A 20,131-nucleotide genomic window follows, 5' to 3' on the forward strand; every position below is an offset into this window, starting at 1 on the left:
CATCATAACGGATCTCCAAAGCTGCAAGACCGTAGCCTCAGAAACCCAGGCTTTTATTTTGACGATCGAAAAAAAAAAAAAAAAAAAAAAAAAAAAACAAGACTGTAATCACGTGTATGTATTAGTGTCTTAATTACTCTACTCTCTGTGTTGTAGAAAGCGTACCGGTAATTTATACTTTGTTGCCCAAAAAAGTGCCTTCCATTCTTTTTAAAACAAATCAAGTTATTTTGGACTGAAGGCTCCTAACCTCCTACTGCAGTCTGCGGCAATGATGACCGCAGCAGTTTTACTGGGCAACATGACAGACGACAGCACCCGCACACAGTCTATGTTAGATGTTCTCCACAGTAGGTCTATTAATTCGGGGCTGGCGCATGTAAAGTCAAACTCATGCTATGTGCATGTGTGAGGGTGCATATATGCATACATGCACAGCAGGACTCCCAGGGGAACTGGGTTGACCTTCAAGAGACGGAAGCCCATTGAGATTGAGGGACAGGAAATGAGTGGGAAAGAATGTGTGTGAGAAGTTATATCATTGTTTGAGTGGGTTAATATACCCTGCAAAAAGAGACCCCCAGATGTCTTGGCTTTGTGTCAAAAATGTCTAAAATTACTATAGGACAAGGACAAGGCACATTATGCAGGTAATTTACAAAGCTTCAGTGTGTATTTCAGCGTATGTCTTATGTTCTCATCCCTCTTCTGTTCCAGTTTAAGAAACATATACAACTTGGCCTCTGGTAAAGCAACGCTTCCCCAGAACGATTATGCTTCATTTTAGTTTCAGGAACAAATAATTTATTGTCACATCCATTCATAAACCACATTTAAAGGTGTCATGGCATAGCGTCCATTTCTGTTTTCTATGCATTTTGTGTGTAGAAAGGAGGCCAAGAACTAATTTGAAGAATCAGATTAAACAAATCGTGGCATAACATTGTCCTATCCCAGTGTCATTTAAAATGTTCACTCAAACGGTATCAGTCAGTCAAATTGATACTGAACCAAACAGCAGCACTATACCATTAGGCCTAATCTAAGTCACAGAGAGAATAGAGCAGCTGCTGCAATGATGATGACTAAGCACAACAACGTCAGCCTTACAAAATGCAATGTTCTCTCATTTATGGTTTTCAATCACAGCTTAGTTCCAAACAAAACGTGTGCTGTCTGAAGGTTTTCCTTCAAATTCATGCACAGTAAATACAGGAGAAAGCGATAGACAATAGCCAGAGTTCAGCCGGAAAGCATAAAGCCACATGATGGTATGTTTAAGTACATCTTTGACGTAACTGGTCTGTGTGGTCAAACTGCTGTAGCATAATACTGATGAAAAGTTTGTTTCAGTACTTTGACATATATTGAATATGTACAGTAACATAGTTCCAGGCGACAGTGTTAGTTCCACTATATAAAGTGTTCATTTATACAACATAATAGATTACTTAGAAATTACACACTTAAATACAATACTTCTTTATACAATAATAAATTGTCCTTCCCAGTGTCATCTACACAGTAATCTCAAGATTTTTCCCACCTTTTTTTGCAGATGGGTTTCCCCCCAAACTACCAGATTTGTAACTACATATTAAACTGAGAAACCCAAACATTAGTGCTCTGAGCAGCCCTGTTGTGCTCATGAACATCCACAACAACCTTTCACATGAAGTGGAGCCGCTCAGTGGGAAGAATACTGTGGTTGTAATGGGCAGCTCCCAGATTTAAATGTGTTTCACTGAAAGAATGCAGCAAAAGACCTCCTATGCTTAGTCAATTATCCATGGGTAAAGTTTAAAACTAGATGGAGGTCAGAGCCTTTAAACCTCTCCTTTCACCAGTAACATTCAGCCACCGCATTACATTTTTCAATCACGACCTGTCGTGGTTAAAGGTTCGTATTCGAGTCTGGGGACATTGGTCCGACTCCCTCATTCTAAGCCTCTCTCCTCTCAGGGAATATATTAAGCCCCAGTTCCACGAGCGCTCCCAGCAGCATGCTCCACAGCGGCACGCAGACGAAGGTTAGCTTCAGGTCGGCCAGTTTCTCCAGCTTTGCGCACAGCGTGAGGCAGAAGGCCAGCTGCAGCAGCGTGGCCGTAAGGTACCACACCCTCACGCGCAGGTCCGGGGAGCCGTTACGCGGGTCGTAGCCCGGCTTGCAGCGGCCCGCCATCTTGACGGCCAGCATGAGAAGGAGAATGCCATCAAAGACCCAGACAGGGAGGAAGATGAGGAACCAGTTCCACTGCACCTAATAGGAGGAAGGTAAGAGAAGATGTACTTACTCAGTGGTGGGGATTGGGGAAAATAATTTTTGGGGAAATTTTTTTTTTTTTTTTTTTTTGCATAAAACTACAAAAGGAGGAGGGGCTGTGGGCAGCAAGAATGTAGACTTCAAATAGCCCTTTTCACGTGTTAATGTGACATCCGACTGCGAGGTGAAGGCTTGCGTATGTGTGGCTATTGTCTTGAGGTGATAATGGCAGCTGGACTCATGTATGATGCATTGACTTTCACACCTGTCTCTGCAACTACAGGGCCATTCTTTCATAGTCACACTTCTGCAAGCAGAAGAGTTCCTAAGTCGCACCATACGAATGCTTAAATTGTTCCAAGAATCTCCAGGAATTAAATATAATCTATGCTTTGCATTGAAACGGCATCTGAGGCTAAAAGCAGCTCCAGTAGTTGAGTTACAGGGTGATTAACATTAGAAACAGTAGAAAATAAGTACAAAGCATATTGTAATTATTGTGTATTGCATGTATAATATGCCTATTTTATGTTTATCCAATGCGCTTTACACTGTGCATTTGTTTAACATGGGTGGATTGTTTAGCTGTGCTAGGCTAGACTAGAGGAAACCATGACAGGCACTGACCAACCTGCTCATCAGGAGCAATTAAAGGCCTGATTTACACTGCAGCCTAATCCAGCCTGAATCAGATCTGTGTCACATCCAGATTGGAATCTAATTGGTTTCATATGACCATGTGGCCATTTAAACCAATCAGATTCCCTTCTGGATGTGACACAGATCTGATTCAGGCTGGATTCGGCTGCAGTGTAAATCAGGCCCCAGGGGTTCAGAGTCTTGCTCAAGGACACTCCAACTCTGGGGGAGCCCGGGATCGAACTGGGAACCTTCCAGTTCCCAAGCAGCCTATATGTTAGAGCGGTTATTTAATTTGGTGATCATACGCGTGCGTATAGACGCTGCATATGCACATGCCTTGTGTGCGGGAGGTGATCGATCATTATGGTATTAACTCCTGGAACATACCACTGGAATGATTCGTGAATTAGTTATTGTTTCTGTTCAGTCTAATCTAGTCCAATCTGACATTCTGCACCATGTAAAAACACCATTGTGGCAACTGAAGAGTTAAGCCCAGATCATAGTCGGGTCTGCGGTGGAAGGCTTTACACCGCGGTGTAGTCTTTTCGAGTCTTTTTGAGTCATGCAACTACAACGTTACATCATTCCTCACGGTGGAGAGCTTTCCACCGTGAGTCCTCCCAACATCTCTCTGTTTTTACTATCAGACAGGCAGGCTCTACACCCCGTTCACTGATTGGTCGACCTGAACCGGTCTAGACGGGGTAAAGGACTTCACCGTGGGCCGTGACTATGATGGCCTGCACTTATTTTCTGACTCAAATTTGCGGTGGATAGGTCTCCACCGTAGACTCTGATCCGGGCTTTAGTTACCTTTCCATCCAATTTGAGGACCAGCATGATGAGAAAAACCAGGGTGAATATCCATGTCAACAAAACCCTCTGAGCCAGAGACATGACTGATGATAGAGCTAGCCTTGGCCTAGATGAGAGAGAGAAGATGGTGTTAAGCCTTTTATTGTGATTCTTATTCTTATGCACTGTCAATTTTAATCAACACAGCAGCAAGATGTTGCGACAAAAAGAAGGCTAGAGACCCGGCCTAAGGACTACAAACCATTGAGTGACAGCTGCACATACAGTATGAAACAGAGCTGCAACCTTTAACACGTTTTAAATTTGAGGCGTTTTTCTTTTCTTTTTTTGAAATCGTATTGAGAAAAAAAAACAAAAACAAATCTGCTAGTTGTTCCAAAAAGCTTCATACCCTGCATATAGTGTATAATACTGTAGGCTACAGAACGACACAAAATGTGACATCTGTTTTCACAATGCTGTACCCCCTCCAACTGTATTCCCCATATTCAACTGTTTTTATTATATTTTGCCACTTGCTTTAGCGATGTAAACCTATGCTTTCTCATGCCAATAAAGCTCCTTTGAATTGAAATTGATCCATGGAGTATAACGCTGACAATATTCAATCACATCTAGGTAATAATCAATGTTTTCATTGAGGTTGACGACGGCTAACGTTAGCTCACTGCAAGTTGATGACAACGTTTGCTGTTAACCCACCACGTTATTACGTACCTTATTTTAAAGCGTTTCCAGGGCGATGGGCACCATTATGGTGTCGAATAAAACCCAAAATATTGCCTAGCTCATGTTATTCATTAGCGACAAGTGAAACATAACATTATAACGTGCTAACGGACGACTAACCAAGTGGGAGGTGGGACGTTCGTGAACGAATGGAGTCTTTTGAGCGGCTCTTTGAGATGAACGATGGGATCCGTTTCGCAGTATAGGGAGCCGTTCTTTTTTCTTTTCTTTTTTCTCATGAGGGGGAGTAAATTCTTTAATCAAGTAAAAGTATCAATACTGCCACAAGTAGAAGATCAGAATTAACATATACTTGAGTAAAAGTAAAAAAGTATTGGTATCAAAATTTACTTAAAGGAGTTCTCAGTTGTCCAAAATGACTATTTTTTCATGGTGACACGAGTTGTTTTTTGTCACATTTTTAAGACAAATTTGATTACAATAAATGTAATGTCATTTTTGTCTTAGGAATGCGACAAAAAAAAAAAAACATATTATTGAACTCAAGTCTCCATGCCATGGCGTGAGTAATCAATAGACAATAATTACATTTTGGGGGTGAACTAGGCTACTCCTTCAAAGTATAGTAGTAGCCTACTCATTATGTAGATTGTAGAATCTCCCATTTCACAAGTTTTCCAATAAATAAAATGTAGAAATGTAATTTGAAAGTAGCCGATCTACAAGCTCTAGCAGATCTACAAGCAGCTTGTTATTAAGTAGTAACTAAAATGAACGGCTCTTTGAAAGGAACGGATCTCAGAGATCCAGCTCACTTCTTAGAGCCATAAATCCCATCTCTTCAGTTCCGTTATGTGCGTTGGTCCCGCCCATGAAAGCCAGTGATTGGTTGTTTTTCTTTGCTGTAATTTATTCCATTGCCGCGTGATTACAGGTCCAACTGGGAAAGATGGATAACCACGCCCCGGACTCATTTTTGAAGCTTGTGATTGGCTGGACCGGACGTAGGGAGCGCTCCGTTGTAGTCACTTGGACCGTGCGAGGTGCACCAAAACCCAATTATCATGGCGTTTATCGTGCGCTTGCCCATAAATATAACGATTGCATTCACCACGGCTTCGTAACTTCGCCCCACTCGCGCCTGCGGCGCTCGGGGGCGAAGAGCAGGACCAAGGTCCGCTGGCCTTCGCGCCGCTTGCAATGTCGTGGACAATAACTGTGAAAACGAGCGCTCTATGCCGTTTCCATCCATCTTTCCCAGTTGGATCCGTAATCACGCTCCATGGCCACTATTGGACACTCGGATGTCGATCTTGCAACCTTCTTACCGTAGAGAAAGTGTATACGCGCACCAATGATTTAATGCCTCCATGTAATGAGTCCTTATCGCCGCTAGAGGTGAGTAAAGTACTTTAACTTTCACTGACATTGAAAAATGTATCTGTTTAAATGATTGATTTCAGTGGTGGAAAGAGTACTCAAACCTTTCACTTAAGTGAAAGTATCAATATCAATACTGCAATTTAACAAATATTGTAGTATTTTCAAATGGTCGAAATGTATATAGGGTTGAAAATATTATAATATAAAATAAAAGGAGTAAAAGTACAATATTTGGATCCGAGATGTCTTGGTTTAGTTTTAGTCATATTTATTTCGAATATGTCAAAATAAAATACAATTTTGCACTTTAAAGTCAAAGAAAACAATTAAAGAATGGGCCTATCAGATTAAAATATAGCAAAAATTAAAACAAAAACAAAACAAAAAAGTATCATATAAAAGTAAAAGTATTGTAAATTGTAAATACTCAAGTAAAGTACAAATAACTCAAACATCTACTTAAGTAAATGCAAATGTACTTTAGTTTTTACACCACTCTCCACCAGGACAACTGGATAATATTATTTATTATCCGGGGGGAACACGTATACGGGCCGCAAAATGCTCGTGCGTCTTTACAACGTTACTTTCGGCCTGGAGCCGAAGTAGCGTTTTCACTATGGTCTATGAGCAGAAAGGGACAAGAGATCACTTCAAAAATATCAGCCAGCGACCACCACCACCACACACACACAATGGACTTGAGCTGTTAGCTTCCATTCCATCCGTACAGCTTAGAGATCTACTTGAATCAACGCGTTGTTGTCGGATCTATAGAGGAGTATACGAGGTAAGCCTTCTGAAAGCGTTACTGAATCTTTACATGTTTGAAAACAGCACTGATATGGATGTCATGTTTTTGTATTATTTAAAGGACCGCTATGCTATTTGGCTGTGGTGGGGAAAAAGTACTCTCAATACTGCTATGTAGAAGTACTGTGTTACTTACGAGTACAAAAAACGGAATGCAACATTTACTGGAGTAAAAGTATTGGTATCAACATTTACCAAAAGTAAAAGTACTCATTATTGCAGATGTTTTGAAAATAGCAGATCTATTTTGTAGGCTATTTTCAAATGGCTGAAAGGGCATGGTTCATGTAGGCTATATGTTTTGTAATAATAATCAATCTACAAATCTATAGTAACTAAAGTTTTCAGATAAGTGTAGTAAAAAAGTAAAAGTACAATATTTGGATCCGAGATGTAGTGGAGTAGAAGTAAAAGTATTGGAAATTGGAAATACTCAAGTAGAGTACAAATACCCCAAAATCGTACTTAAGTACGGTATACCTAAGTGCTATTTGGACCATAGCTCTTTGTGATTGCATGGGAGGTTAGCTACCTAACCTACCGTTAGCTTAGCTCAGCCTCCTCTGAAGCTCTAAAGAGGATTTAACCTTGTGTGATCGACTGATCGTGCATGTCTGCACTGGACGGGACGCTATAGCGTAATAACTGACTACTACTGACTAGTAGCTAATGCATTATGACCATGCAACTGAAACGCTGCTTTCAGAGGCGTCAATTGGGTATGGCAAGCTATGGCTACTACAGGGGGAAATAATAACATGTACTTTTCATCGTGCCTGTTGCTAAGGTATGGCAACATGACTGGTGTCTTGCACGCGCGCAAGACACGAGTCATGTTACCATACCTTTGCCTTTTCTGAACTGACGCCACTGGCTGCTTTTAGAGAAAACAATGATCGGAACTCAATTCTCAGTTTTATTCTACTCTGACTAGTGTTCCCCGTTCTTTTTAGTTTTTCCATCTATATCTATCCAGTTATTGTTGTTACTGTTTTGGTGACGTGTGCATTGTGGGATTATTTATAAACTGGTTAATGGTGCAGATTGTTGCAGTAGGACATGCATGGGGTTTCATTTCATGTCTACCTATTCGACATGGATCAGTAGTAGACACCAGCAGCTACCACCAGCCAGTCATATCCATCCATCCCCCACTCACTCACGACACACTCTGTCACACTCACTGAGACGTTCTCCATTCTCCACTGACTGCAGTCATAGTCTGACCTGCTAGTTAAGTGGTTCTCAAACTGTGGGTCAGTACCCCCAGGGGGGTCCCCACATTATTTTGGGGGGGTCCCCAGACGATTAACTTAACGGGCAACATTGTTTTCTCACTCAACCGTAAACCGTAAAACAAAGTGTATAGAGGGTATATATATGCACATTCTAAAGTGACAATTTAAGGATTTTTTAATGCCTCTAAAATGACAAATGAATTGGCCAAATTGTCAAATATTAGAGGCAGATGAAAATAGCCGATCTACATGCTGTGTGTTGTGAGCATGTAGATCTGCTATTTTCACGATAGAACCATGATATACAAAATGTAATACCTCAACTCTTAGTGCTCGTCAGGGTGGGAGGGCAGGGTCCCCTGTCCAGTTCAAATTTGATTATTTTGGGGGTCACGGCCTGAAAGGTTGAGAACCACTGTGCTAGTTAACCATTACCCTTACTGTATGTCAGGTCGTTCACATTGGTTTACAATACTGTAAGTGAACTCAAATGTGGAGGCTTTGCTGTACATCCGACAGTGAAATATAAATATATCTAGGCCTATGGGTCATCAGAAGATTACAAAACATGAGGATAAATCTGAGGGTTTGTAAAAGTCAACAAACTGTAACTGTCTATTATGGTGTTATGCAATCAATCATCATAATCATAAAGCCATATACATGCCACACATATACACCGCAAACACTGGTAAATGTTTACCATGAGTTTACTGCAAGCACATGTCCATTCCTAATGAGAGTTAAAATGTACTTATATGAAAAACAGTTTGGATTTTAGATAAGTTAATTGTGTGTGTGTGTGTGTGTGTGTGTGTGTGTGTGTGTGTGTGTGTGTGTGTGTGTGTGTGTGTGTGTGTGTGTGTGTGTGTGTGTGTGTGTGTGTGTGTGTGTGTGTGTGTGTGTGCACATGAGCACTATGGTGTTGACAGATGAAGTGGAAGTGGGATCACTGTTGGTTGGTTACATTGTAGACAAACCAGTGTCTGATTACAGACAAGTCTTTTTTTATTCACTTTCTGTCCGTTTCTCTGTCTTGCTGGATATCCCCCCCATCCATCTGTCTGTTTCTCCTATTTCCCCCCTCTCTCTGTCTGAGTCTCTTTGAGTGAATTGTGTGTGAATGTGTGCGTTCGTTTGCACGATTGGCCTGTAGTTAACTGCAGTGGTTCAGAGTGTGTATCGGTCAGACACAGACCTATATTGTTGTCTGTTGTCTCTCTCTCTCTCTCTCTCTCTCTCTCTCTCTCTCTCTCTCTCGTGCTCGCTCTGTTCATCTAATGCTTTGTTGTCTATTTGTGTTTTCTCTAGCTCTAACATGGCCAAAATGAAGTACCTTTTTATCATTTGTATTCTGTAGACCTTGAAAAGGGTCATGTGCACTTTCATTATCTCATCATGATTAGACTACTTCATGTATTCAGGATTTAAAAAGTCATCCCCCACCCACCAACCAGCTGCTTCCAAAAGCAGACGATAGTCTTTTAACCGATTCAGAGAGAAGTGATCTTGTTCTTGGGAGGGATTGCCTGTGAGTGTAGATCTAGATTGTACGGTTACACTCTACAGGACGGTTACACTCTTACAGGACAAGACTCCTTGGAGCATTTTAGATAATTAGTCCTTTTATGAGCCTGTGTGTATGAGAGAGAGCCTCTGTGAGAGAGAGTATGTGACAGAAGGCCATCTAAAATGGTCAATAAAAAGAGGCTTTCTTTTGTCAGTCAGTGTAATTACCACATTTTAAATCAATGAAGATGTGTGCGTGTGTGTGTGTGTGTGTGTGTGTGTGTGTGTGTGTGTGTGTGTGTGTGTGTGTGTGTGTGTGTGTGTGTGTGTGTGTGTGTGTGTGTGTGTGTGTGTGTGTGTGTGTGTGTGTGTGTGTGTGTGTGTGTGTGTGTGTGTGTGTGCGTGCGTGCGAGTAATTTGGGTATGGCTGACCTCCATGTGAGGAATCGGCAATGTGAATCTCTAAAACACACATGCACGTCATATATGCACACTTGCATGAAGTGGGAGTATTTCAGATAGCTTGCAGGACCTCAATGGGTGTGTGTGTGTGTGTGTGTGTGTGTGTGTGTGTGTGTGTGTGTGTGTGTGTGTGTGTGTGTGTGTGTGTGTGTGTGTGTGTGTGTGTGTGTGTGTGTGTGTGTGTGTGTGTGTGTGTGTGTGTGTGTGTGTGTGTGTGTGTGTGTGTGTGTGTGTGTGTGTGTGTGTGTGTGTTTCTCTTATAATTTCTTTTAAGAGTGATTTATAATATCACAACAAGGCTTTAGTATACTCCTCTTACTCCTTTCTTTCTCTCTCTCTCTCTCTCACACACACACACACACACACACACACACACACACACACACACACACACACACATTTTTCATTTTTACATGTCTCTGTATCTCTGAGTGGTTGCAGGACTTCATTGGTATTTCTTGCGTGTTTTAATTTGTTATTGCAAGGCCATACTTACGTTGTCTCTCTCTTCATTTCTCTCTCATACACACATACAGTACACCTGTACACCTTTCTTGCTTTGGGTTATCAAATGTAATTTTGAAATGTTGCTCTCCCAGACAAAACACTCTCAACACATCTAACATGCCCCCCCCCCCCCCCTCCCTCTCTCTCTCTCTCTCTCTCTCTCTCTCTGCTTTGTCTTCCAAATTTCTAATTCCTAATTTGTCTGTGAGTACCAAATGGCCAGCAGTGGAGAGAGTGCACCTCCAGAGGTGGCACTAGGGATGGGACCATATGAAAATTTCATATCACGCATTATTGTGACCAAAGAAATCACGATTTAGGATATTATTGCGATAGTCAAAATATCCCCAACATCCATTATCCTGGGTTTGGAACATTTGCCAAAAATAGAAGATCTACAAACTTGTAGATCAGCTATTTTTTGGCAAAAATATTTGGTAGAGAGTGAAAAAAGACTGTATCAAGTACATATATTATAAGTACGTTTTACCAATAGAGGGTTTAAATGGTACCGGATATGCAGCTTGGCAAATAAAAAGTTGAATTGATCCCAGTGCATGACGGAGGACGATTTCACGATAAATTAAAACTCCACAATATGATTATCGTGAGTGTTTTTTATCACGATAAAGGATAATATCGCTTATCGTCCAATCTCTACGTGGCACACGTGTACGCAGCATGTGTCATCCGCGCTTTACCAATAGGTCACTAAAACGTAACCACTTGCACCCCAATGCCTGCTGTTCTCAGGGGAACATACAAAGTCAGAAGCACATAGTTTGTAGAACATCGTCTCGGCCATGCCTTTTCGGCCTGGCGGAGACAATAAGTCATTTTTTGGGTGAACCACTCCTTTTTTTAAGTGGTTAAAAATAGAGACGGGGAGAGATGAGAAAAGACAAAGAAGAGATTATAGTGAAAGATGAGAGAAGCCATTCTGCTCTCTCTCTCTCTCTCTCTCTCTCTCTCTCTCTGTGTGTGTGTGTGTGTGTGTGTGTGTGTGTGTGTGTGTGTGTGTGTGTGTGTGTGTGCACCGTGTGTGTGCACCGTGTGACTGTCTTGTGTGGTGTCTATATAGAGACATTATGTGGAGCTCAAGTCTGCAGCCATGCATGCACAGTCAGCAGTACTGTGTGCCAATTGTCTACACAATTATAGTAGAATTTGAGAAATAGACATGCATGCAGGTGTCACGCATCGGAAATAGCAGATCTACTAGCATGAGTAAGTCAGTCTTAAGGTTTAGGATAAAATAATTGAAGAAAAAAAATAGAAACAATTGTGCGTGCATGCGTGTGTCTCTTGTATGTCTGTTTTCAGTTTGTCTGTGGTCACTGGTTTCCTCTCCCTTTCTCAAACACACACACGCACACACACACACACACACACACACACCACTTCTCCATTCTAAAGTATAGTTGACCAGCTTGCTGTTCTATTTGAGGACGTTGTGGTCTCCGGTACAGCGTTCAGACTGCAGCCAATCGGGTTGGCCCGTTTCACTTAAAGGGGCATTGCCCTCTTGCTGATCTTGCTGGTCCCAGAGGCTTCTCTCCTGTGTCTCCCCAACATTCATAAGGTTCTCTCTGTCTCCCCCCTGCTACCTATCAGCTGTCCTTCTGTCTTGTCTCTGAGTGTGAACAGACCACACTCTTTAAAGATAGAGTATGTATGTAGAGATGGGACGAGTTATTTGCCACAAAATAGCAGATCTACAAGCTCACAACGCGTCGTGAGCTTGTAGATCGGCTATTTTTTGGCAAAGACATTTGATAGAGTGTGAAAAAAGACACTATCAAGTACGTATATTATAACTACCTTTTACCAATTATAGAGGGTTTAAGAATTGATCCCAGTGCATGACGGAGGACGATATCACGATAATTTAAATCTCCACGATACGATTATCGTGAGTGCTTTTTATCACGATAAATGATAATATCGCTTATCGTCCCATCCCTAATAGTATGTAACTTTTCTGTCTGTCATGTGGTCTACCTGCACAGCCTATGTGATCAGGGTAGAATCTACCGTTTGGGCACCCCTGATTTACATCTTCTATTCAAACTAAAAGGTGTTAATTGACCAGTGCCTACCTGGCCTTTGTCTAGACTAGGACCATGCATATTTATTTCTTTTGATACTTAAGCGTGGTGCTGACACCATCTGTCTTTTGTCCAGGAACAGTAGGCTACCTTTATTTAAATTCAAATAGCAACACGCATGCATGTCTATTGTCTGGAGAAAAACGCTGTCTGTCTGTCTGACTCTGTCTGTCTGACTTTCCGGTGTGGTGGAGGGGGCAATGAACGAAAGTGTGAACGTAACGATTTCAAGAAGTTAACGAGTTCGTTCACGGCAAATAACTAGTTCTTATGAACGAATCGATCATGATCGACCCGTCACTATTCGTGGCAGGTGAACACAACTGATAACTGTGGAAGTTATTGCAATTTTTTTTATTTATTGTTTCGTTATGTAAACACAGGGTAGAAGATGTTTAATCTTGTGTGTGCGTGCGTGTTGGAGGGGGGTCCTGCCACATGAGTAATTCTCATGGAGGGTCTCAAGAGGTGTTACATGATCTGTTAGGGAATCACCCTGGTTGCAGTGGAAAACACATACACACATACACGCGCACTCTTGCCCTAGCTCAAGGATGTAATCAGGCCCCTCATGAAATATACAGAGAACCCCGTGATAGACTGAAGAGAGAGAGAGAGAGCATGTGGAAGAAAGACCGATATAGAGGGTGATAAGAAACGGCAATGAGAAAGAAAGTGGGGCAGTGGAAGATGGGTAGGGATGAGATGAGTCGGTGTTGCCTAGTAAAACCATCTATCACAGTGGTTCTCAACTGTTCCTGGTTTAGGGCACACATGAAAACCCTTAAGTAAACACGATGATCTGACCATTTACTCTAACTAGTGTGGTTAAGGGCCGTTTATAGTTCCATATGCTTGATTTTGTGTACGTTTTGGGTGAGAGAGTACGTACAGTAAACCCGTCGACATGCATAGTTCCTCTACGTTATCTACGTGCCAACTCTCCGCTCCAATTCTGATCCTGTTGGGGCCGCGCGCCACATGAGGTGGTTCTGCACACACGTGTAAAAACCGAAGCATTTTTAACCAAAATATTGTAGAACCACAGAATGTCTTGACCCGACGTGATGTTTGTTAATAAGTGGTAGCGGTCTGGACTGGTTCTGCTGTCTGTCTGCTACGTTACCTCGCGGTCGAAATGGTACAGATTTAACCACATGGATCCGGACCCGGTATCCTCTCACTCCCGGAGTAATTTTAACAAAACACCCGCTCATATGAGCCGCTGAGCTAAATCAGCTCTTCTTGTGTGCCTCGCTGTCTGTCTAGTGTTGTGTTGTTGCTGCACTCGTCTCGCTGTTGGAGGAGAGGCGGCGTGTGAGTGTGTGCGCGTGTGTGAGGAGTCGAGGCGTCCTCTTCACGTGGTTTCAACGATGTTCCTTTTTCCCTGTTTCTTGATAAAATATATTTCTTAGTGGGACCCATGGTTTGAGAACCGCTGTCATAGAGCAGAGGAAAAGTAATTTTCCTCACTACTGCCCCTACGGTTGACAACGGTGGCCACGGGAACTTCTTGCTCCGGACAAATTTTGTATGTTCATTTGGGAGCTGTACGTAAAGGTCCGTGTACGGACCTAAATCATACGGACAATTACGGACTGGGAGAAAGACTGTATGAAACGGATCAAGCGGACCAAATCTCTCTCACCCTCCGTTTCTTGTGTATTCCTGCAGTCCTTATGTACTACTATGCAATAGTGTGCATGGTACTTTAGTGGTCAGACAGCAAAAGAGTGATGCATGCCAACTCAAAGCAAAAGAGTGTGATTCATGCCTGCCGTAGAATGCCCTGACATGCCCTTTCTGGGTATAGAAGGCTGCTGGCTACCATGAGTCATTATAACAGTCTTTCTTCCTGTGACTACTCATAGCGAAAGAGTGATAAAGTGTGAATCAACTGTCAACAAACGTGACGATTTAAGCTCCATTCACACTGACTGAGCACCATAACTATAACGATAATTAAGTTAGCGTCGCACTGAAGAGCGCTAAAGTTGCATCCATCAAACACGCACTGCGCAGTCCAACTGTGGCAGAGCCCACAGAGTGAGATCTCCGCCTCTGGTGCTGAAAGATGGGATTATATCATTATGGATAATCTGACTGATTATTAACTACTTTACTTGAGTTTTTCCAATACTTTTACTTCTACTCCACTACACCTTGGGTTCAAATATTGTACTTTTATTCCACTACATTTATTTGAAAACTTTAGTTGCTAGTGTAGATTTTGATTATTATTACAAAAACATACATTAGCAGGGCTTGATATTAAGGCTTGTCCTGTTGTCTGGGACAAGTAATAACTGCTTCCGGACAAGCTCATTAAAAATGTACTTGTCCGTTGGACAAGTGGCTCTTGGTTTCACTTTTTCTGTGACGCTCCTAGCAGCTTTGTGTTGTATGCAGATGATGGACTGCCCATACTATGGAGTGGAGGGTGGACCTATAACCTTTTGTTATTTATTCTATTTCAATGCCTGACGCCTATGCATACATTTAAGAAAGAAATGACTGTGAAATGTCAACATTTTTATTCGTGACTTTTGTGACCGGACAAGTGAATGGGAAATGTACTTGTCCAAAGGACAAGTGCCTCAGAAAGTTAAAGGGAACCACACATTTCCAATATTGAACTATGTCATTAATATACCTTAGATATACCCCCCCCCCCCCCCCCCCCCCCCCCCCTCTGTGTTGCCCATGTGAGTTGGCTTTTAAACGCCATATTCTAGTTATCGTTATTGTGCTTGGTGTGAATGGCCCATTAGGAGAAAATAATGCATTAGTGAAGCAGGATGGATGCAGGGATAAGTGCAGCTTAATCTTATGGCTTAATCATGGCTACATTTGGAGGTTGAAACTATATGGGAAAAAGGACAAGAGCATACATTTCCTCTTAATCTTATGGCTTAATCATGGCTACATTTGGAGGTTGAAACTATATGGGAAAAAGGACAAGAGCATACATTTCCTCTTAATCTTATGGCTTAATCATGGCTACATTTGGAGGTTGAAACTATATGGGAAAAAGGACAAGAGCATACATTTCCTCTTAATCTTATGGTTTAATCATGGCTACATTTGGAGGTTGAAACTATATGGGAAAAAGGACAAGAGCATACATTTCCTCTTAATCTCATGGCTTAATCATGGCTACATTTGGAGGTTGAAACTATATGGGAAAAAGGACAAGAGCATACATTTCCTCTTAATCTTATGGTTTAATCATGGCTACATTTGGAGGTTGAAACTATATGGGAAAAAGGACAAGAGCATACATTTCCTCTTAATCTTATGGCTTAATCATGGCTACATTTGGAGGTTGAAACTATATGGGAAAAAGGACAAGAGCATACATTTCCTCTTAATCTTATGGCTTAATCATGGCTACATTTGGAGGTTGAAACTATATGGGAAAAAGGACAAGAGCATTCATTTCCTCTTAATCTTATGGCTTAATCATGGCTACATTTGGAGGTTGAAACTATATGGGAAAAAGGACAAGAGCATACATTTTCCTATAAGAGTTGTTTGAAGGTCATGCAGAGTGCATTCTCTGCCACAAAGAAAAAAAACTATGCAAACACGCTTTTCTTTGCCATTCTGGCACATTGCAAAACCGACATGCACTGTAAGCTTTGCACTCCCACCAAAGGTGACTACATGCAAGCGACAAAGCGACCAGCAGTCATTCATTTCCAATGGGTGCTCTGGCAGTCTGGCTACAATGATCGACTTGGAGTGAAAAGACGCAAACATGGATTTTGTTTATTGATACAGTAGATAGGTAAACTCATATTTCTAGCAGAACAGCCTACATATATAGTCAACTCAACATATATATAGGCTACTTGACTGCAGAGACATGCAGGTCAAATAACTGCTCATACTCCAATATGCTTATTCTGAATTTAATCAATATTGAGCAACTGCATGGTCTCTACTAACCACGATAGGTCACTCTCATCGGCCTCACAGGGTGTGTGTGTGTGTGTGTGTGTGTGTGCTGTTGATAGTATATGCTAATGTTTTATTAAACTGGTTTTGACCGACCAGTCATACTAGTTCACAGTTGGACATAGGCCGGGGTGCTTGTAACTATTTTGGAATCTCTTCTTGCCAGTATCAGATTTTCAGATGTTTCTATTGACATAAATGCATATACACCAGTAAGACTCCCTAATCGGGAGATAAGCGACCAAAAGTTTGTTTTACCAATTATCAAGACATACGGGCAGTTGACAGTTTGCCATGGTTACTCATTGAAGTTGAATCTCCATATATGGAGATAACCTACGCATCACACTAAGTCTGACCTCACCAGCCCATATTTGGGCATGAGCAACTTATGTCTCCATATATGGAGATATGATGACATCACACAGTCCTCAGCCGATGATGTGGCGTGATGTCATACAATACACAAACGAGCCCTACAGTATAACGGGGCAATTCTTGCCAGGAAAGAAGCATTTCTTCGACTCAGACCTTATCGCCAGGGTTGGCTTATAGCAGCTGTCGGTAGGACCATATATGGATTCTGTTAGTGTGGATCTCCTAACAGGGCATCATCTGGGATACAATCCCTTTTATGCCCATATATAACAGAATCCCTTTCATGCCCATATATGGAGATCCCTAACAGAATCCCTTTTATGCCCATATATGGAGATCCCTAACAGCATCCCTTTTATGCCCATATATGGAGATCACTAACAGCTAACAGAATCCCTTTTATGCCCATATATGGAGATCCCTAACAGAATCCCTTTTATGCCCATATATGGAGATCCCTAACAGAATCCCTTTTATGCCCATATATGGAGATCCCTAACAGAATCCCTTTTATGCCCATATATGGAGATCCCTAACAGAATCCCTTTTATGCCCATATATGGAGATCCCTAACAGAATCCCTTGTATGCCCATATATGGAGATCCCTTACAGAATCCCTTTCATGCCCATATATGGAGATCCCTAACAGAATCCCTTTTATGCCCATATATTATGGAAAAATCCCTGCTCTGAGTATCTGACATCAGTGTGATGTCACCTGTTTATGCCCATATATGGAGATCCCTGCTCTGCGTATCTGGTTGCTATGGTAAACAGTTGGTTGCTAGGGTAAAAAAACATGGTTGCTATGGTAAACAGTTGGTTGCTAGGGTAAACAGTTGGTTGCTAGGGTAAAACCATGGTTGCTAAGGTGGTTGCTAACGTACACTAACAGACCAGCAACAACAGACTGTTGCCACAGCAACGTACACAAAGGTTTGTGTACACAATACACATGTGGTGTGATGTCATACTGATGCGGAGATATGAGCAGGGCAAAGGTGTGACGTGTGACGGACGGACGGACGGACGGACGGACGGACGGACGGACGGCCGGCCGGTGGAGGTTTTCATAGTAAACTGCTCCCTGACGGTCGCAATTAACATATATTTAAGCAATGCTACACGAGAGGGTGTGCATTAACGTGGTTATTGGCATGCCTGCCATGCTGCAGGAACAAGGCAACAGCCGAGTTCAATAGCCACGGCTGAATGCACAACCCTCCAGTGTAATATTGCGATTATGCAACAGTTACTGTAAAAAAAAACACTTAAACTTAATTTCATTGTAATTAAGATATTCGAATGAAATGTATATATTTTTTAATGCCAGATATCACCACTATGTCCCTGAACTTCCCATGAAAACTGCTAGCGTGGCCGCTTAGCATAGTGCTGGGACACAACCCGGCACAGCTGATGTATATCTGTCAAAACAATAAAAAAAAACACCAATTTCCTTTGCAATATAATAACACGTTATTTCCATTGTGCTGGTCAAACAGACAGAGTGCTTGGAACCATTTTGGAATCTCCTCTTCCCAATATGAGATGAGTTCCCTGTATGTTTAGCCATCATCAGCCTTATATGACAGTGATGCTGATGGGAAGGCTTTACATTAGTGGCGCCGTTGGAACTGTGTGTGTGCGTGTGTGCGCGTGCGTGCGTGCGTGCGTGTGTGTGTGCGTGTGTGTGTGTGTGCGTGTGTGTGTGTGTGTGAGAATGATTTTGGTTGGTAAGTTATATGTTGCAACTTTCCCAGCCATGTCCTCATTTTGTTTTCCAACATGAATTATAGTCTGGCACTTTACTCCTAATCCTGGGTTAGGTGTGCGTGTGTCCGCGCGCAGAAAACAGACTATAATACAGATTGTACTGAATGTAATCTGCTCATGGCTGAGTCTGCCTGTCTGTCTGAAGCTTGCAAACCTTGTCTTTCTGTCGTTGAACGATGGTGTCACACAAAAAGGCGTCTGGTCGTGATGCGTTGTAAGCTTGAGTTATTTTCCCTAGCAACACAGTCATACGACAATGTATGAACCAGGCTTAACTGGCTGTGTGCTGCAGTGCTTACCTACCTGTCTGTCTATCTGTGTCAGTGTAACCCTCCGGCTCCATCGCGCGCGCCGAGCGTCGCGTCAGTGTCAACGCTAGGAACGCTCCCATTTTAATCAATGAAAGGTGCTCCACTGCCGACGTTGCGCTGCTGTTTGCTGCGTACGTGATGCGGTCCAAACTCAAAAAAGGGTTATGTTATGGACTGTTATTGTATATAAAAGTATATACATGCTTTTCCGCTGGTGGCTATCCATTCGCGTCATTCACAAGGGTGACTAGATGTCCCAAAAAGCATATTTATGTAATTAAAGTGGTCTTCTTTGATAAAATGATGTATAAATACAACATAATCATGACAAAACAAAGTGGTCAGTTGTGCGTTGTTGCTCTCTGCTGTTTGTGTGACAACATGAACATACATTCTATATACGTTCACATTCAGGTCGGTGATTTTCATGTTGTGTTGGAAATGGGATATTGCCATTTAGAATGAACACCTCACAGCCACTGTGGTGGAGCCGATTGGACGTCAACGTGACGGCAACAATGAAGCCGTCACGATGCAGAGCAACGCAACGCCCCCAGTGGAGCCCTGGCCTAATATAAGTTACTGTTTTACATTACATTACATTTCATGGCCAGTTATATCTTTTCTCCCTAAATCCTGTCATGGTCTTTGTCTTTCACTGGTCCATTCTCTCTATCTCACTACTACTAGACTAGCCTTCCATCCATCTGCACCATCGTCATCATAATCATCTCTCTCTCGCGAGGAGCTCAATCGGCTGAGGTTTTGGACAAGGTTGACGCCCATTCACGGCTTCTATGATGAAGCTTCATGGCAGGGAACATTGAGTGTAGCAACATTTTCATAAGATACCAAAGAAGTGTTTTTTTATTTACACATCACCCACTTCCACTGTGCTCTCTGCGGAGACGTGCATTTAACATAGAATGACAGACAAATAAAACGCAGTAGGCCTACTATGCAGATAAAAATCACACTTGTGTGAACTGAGTGGTGGAGCGTGCGTGCGTGCGTGCGTGCGTGCGTGCGTGCGTGTGTGTGTGTGTGTGTGTGTGTGTGAGAGTGAGAGTGCCTGGCCTGGCCTGGCCTGAACAACAGCGCCCCTCCCTTAACATGTGTGGTCAGAAAGGGTATTGCAGGCTACATATAGACAGACAGACAGACACGGACGGACGGATACACACACGGCCACGTATAGGAGGCGGTGTGACCGCCGCTCAAAAAGGGGGAAAATACCAAAGAAGTGTTTATTTTTTATTTACAAATCCTTC

The 20,131-nt window shown here is 42.2% G+C and overlaps 2 protein-coding genes across 4 annotated transcripts in view; one reads left to right on the forward strand and one right to left on the reverse strand.

Annotated features, from left to right (window-relative positions):
- Nucleotides 1-826: 826 nt before the first annotated feature.
- Nucleotides 827-4,588, reverse strand: LOC308308625 (transmembrane protein 60-like). Its single transcript, XM_080754058.1, has 3 exons — nucleotides 4,442-4,588; nucleotides 3,722-3,830; nucleotides 827-2,260 (listed from the first exon to the last, which is right to left on the reverse strand). The coding sequence occupies exons 2-3, from the start codon at nucleotides 3,803-3,805 to the stop codon at nucleotides 1,943-1,945; spliced, it is 402 nt and encodes a 133-aa protein (XP_080610184.1). The 5' UTR covers nucleotides 3,806-3,830; nucleotides 4,442-4,588; the 3' UTR covers nucleotides 827-1,942.
- A 1,870-nt stretch (nucleotides 4,589-6,458) lies between these two features.
- LOC308309289 (protein PHTF2) overlaps nucleotides 6,459-20,131 on the forward strand; it is a 61,037-nt gene continuing 47,364 nt past the window's right edge. For all 3 annotated transcript variants that reach the window (XM_080754821.1, XM_080754822.1, XM_080754823.1), the window contains exon 1: nucleotides 6,459-6,587. The gene's annotated coding sequence lies outside the window, so the exon portion shown is untranslated. The remainder of the gene's footprint in view (nucleotides 6,588-20,131) is intronic.

The sequence above is a fragment of the Nannobrachium achirus genome, assembly GCF_963921795.1.
Source record: "Nannobrachium achirus genome assembly, chromosome: 23".
NCBI lineage: Eukaryota > Metazoa > Chordata > Actinopteri > Myctophiformes > Myctophidae > Nannobrachium > Nannobrachium achirus.

What these genes read in the sequence shown, in the direction of transcription:
- LOC308308625 (XM_080754058.1), bottom strand. Translation starts at nt 3,805, where the DNA reads ATGTCTCTGGCTCAGAGGGTTTTGTTGACATGGATATTCACCCTGGTT. An exon ending in TCCTCAAATTGGATGGAAAG is followed by an intron (nt 2,261 to 3,721) that starts GTAACTAAAGCC and finishes TCCTCCTATTAG; the next exon opens with GTGCAGTGGAACTGGTTCCT.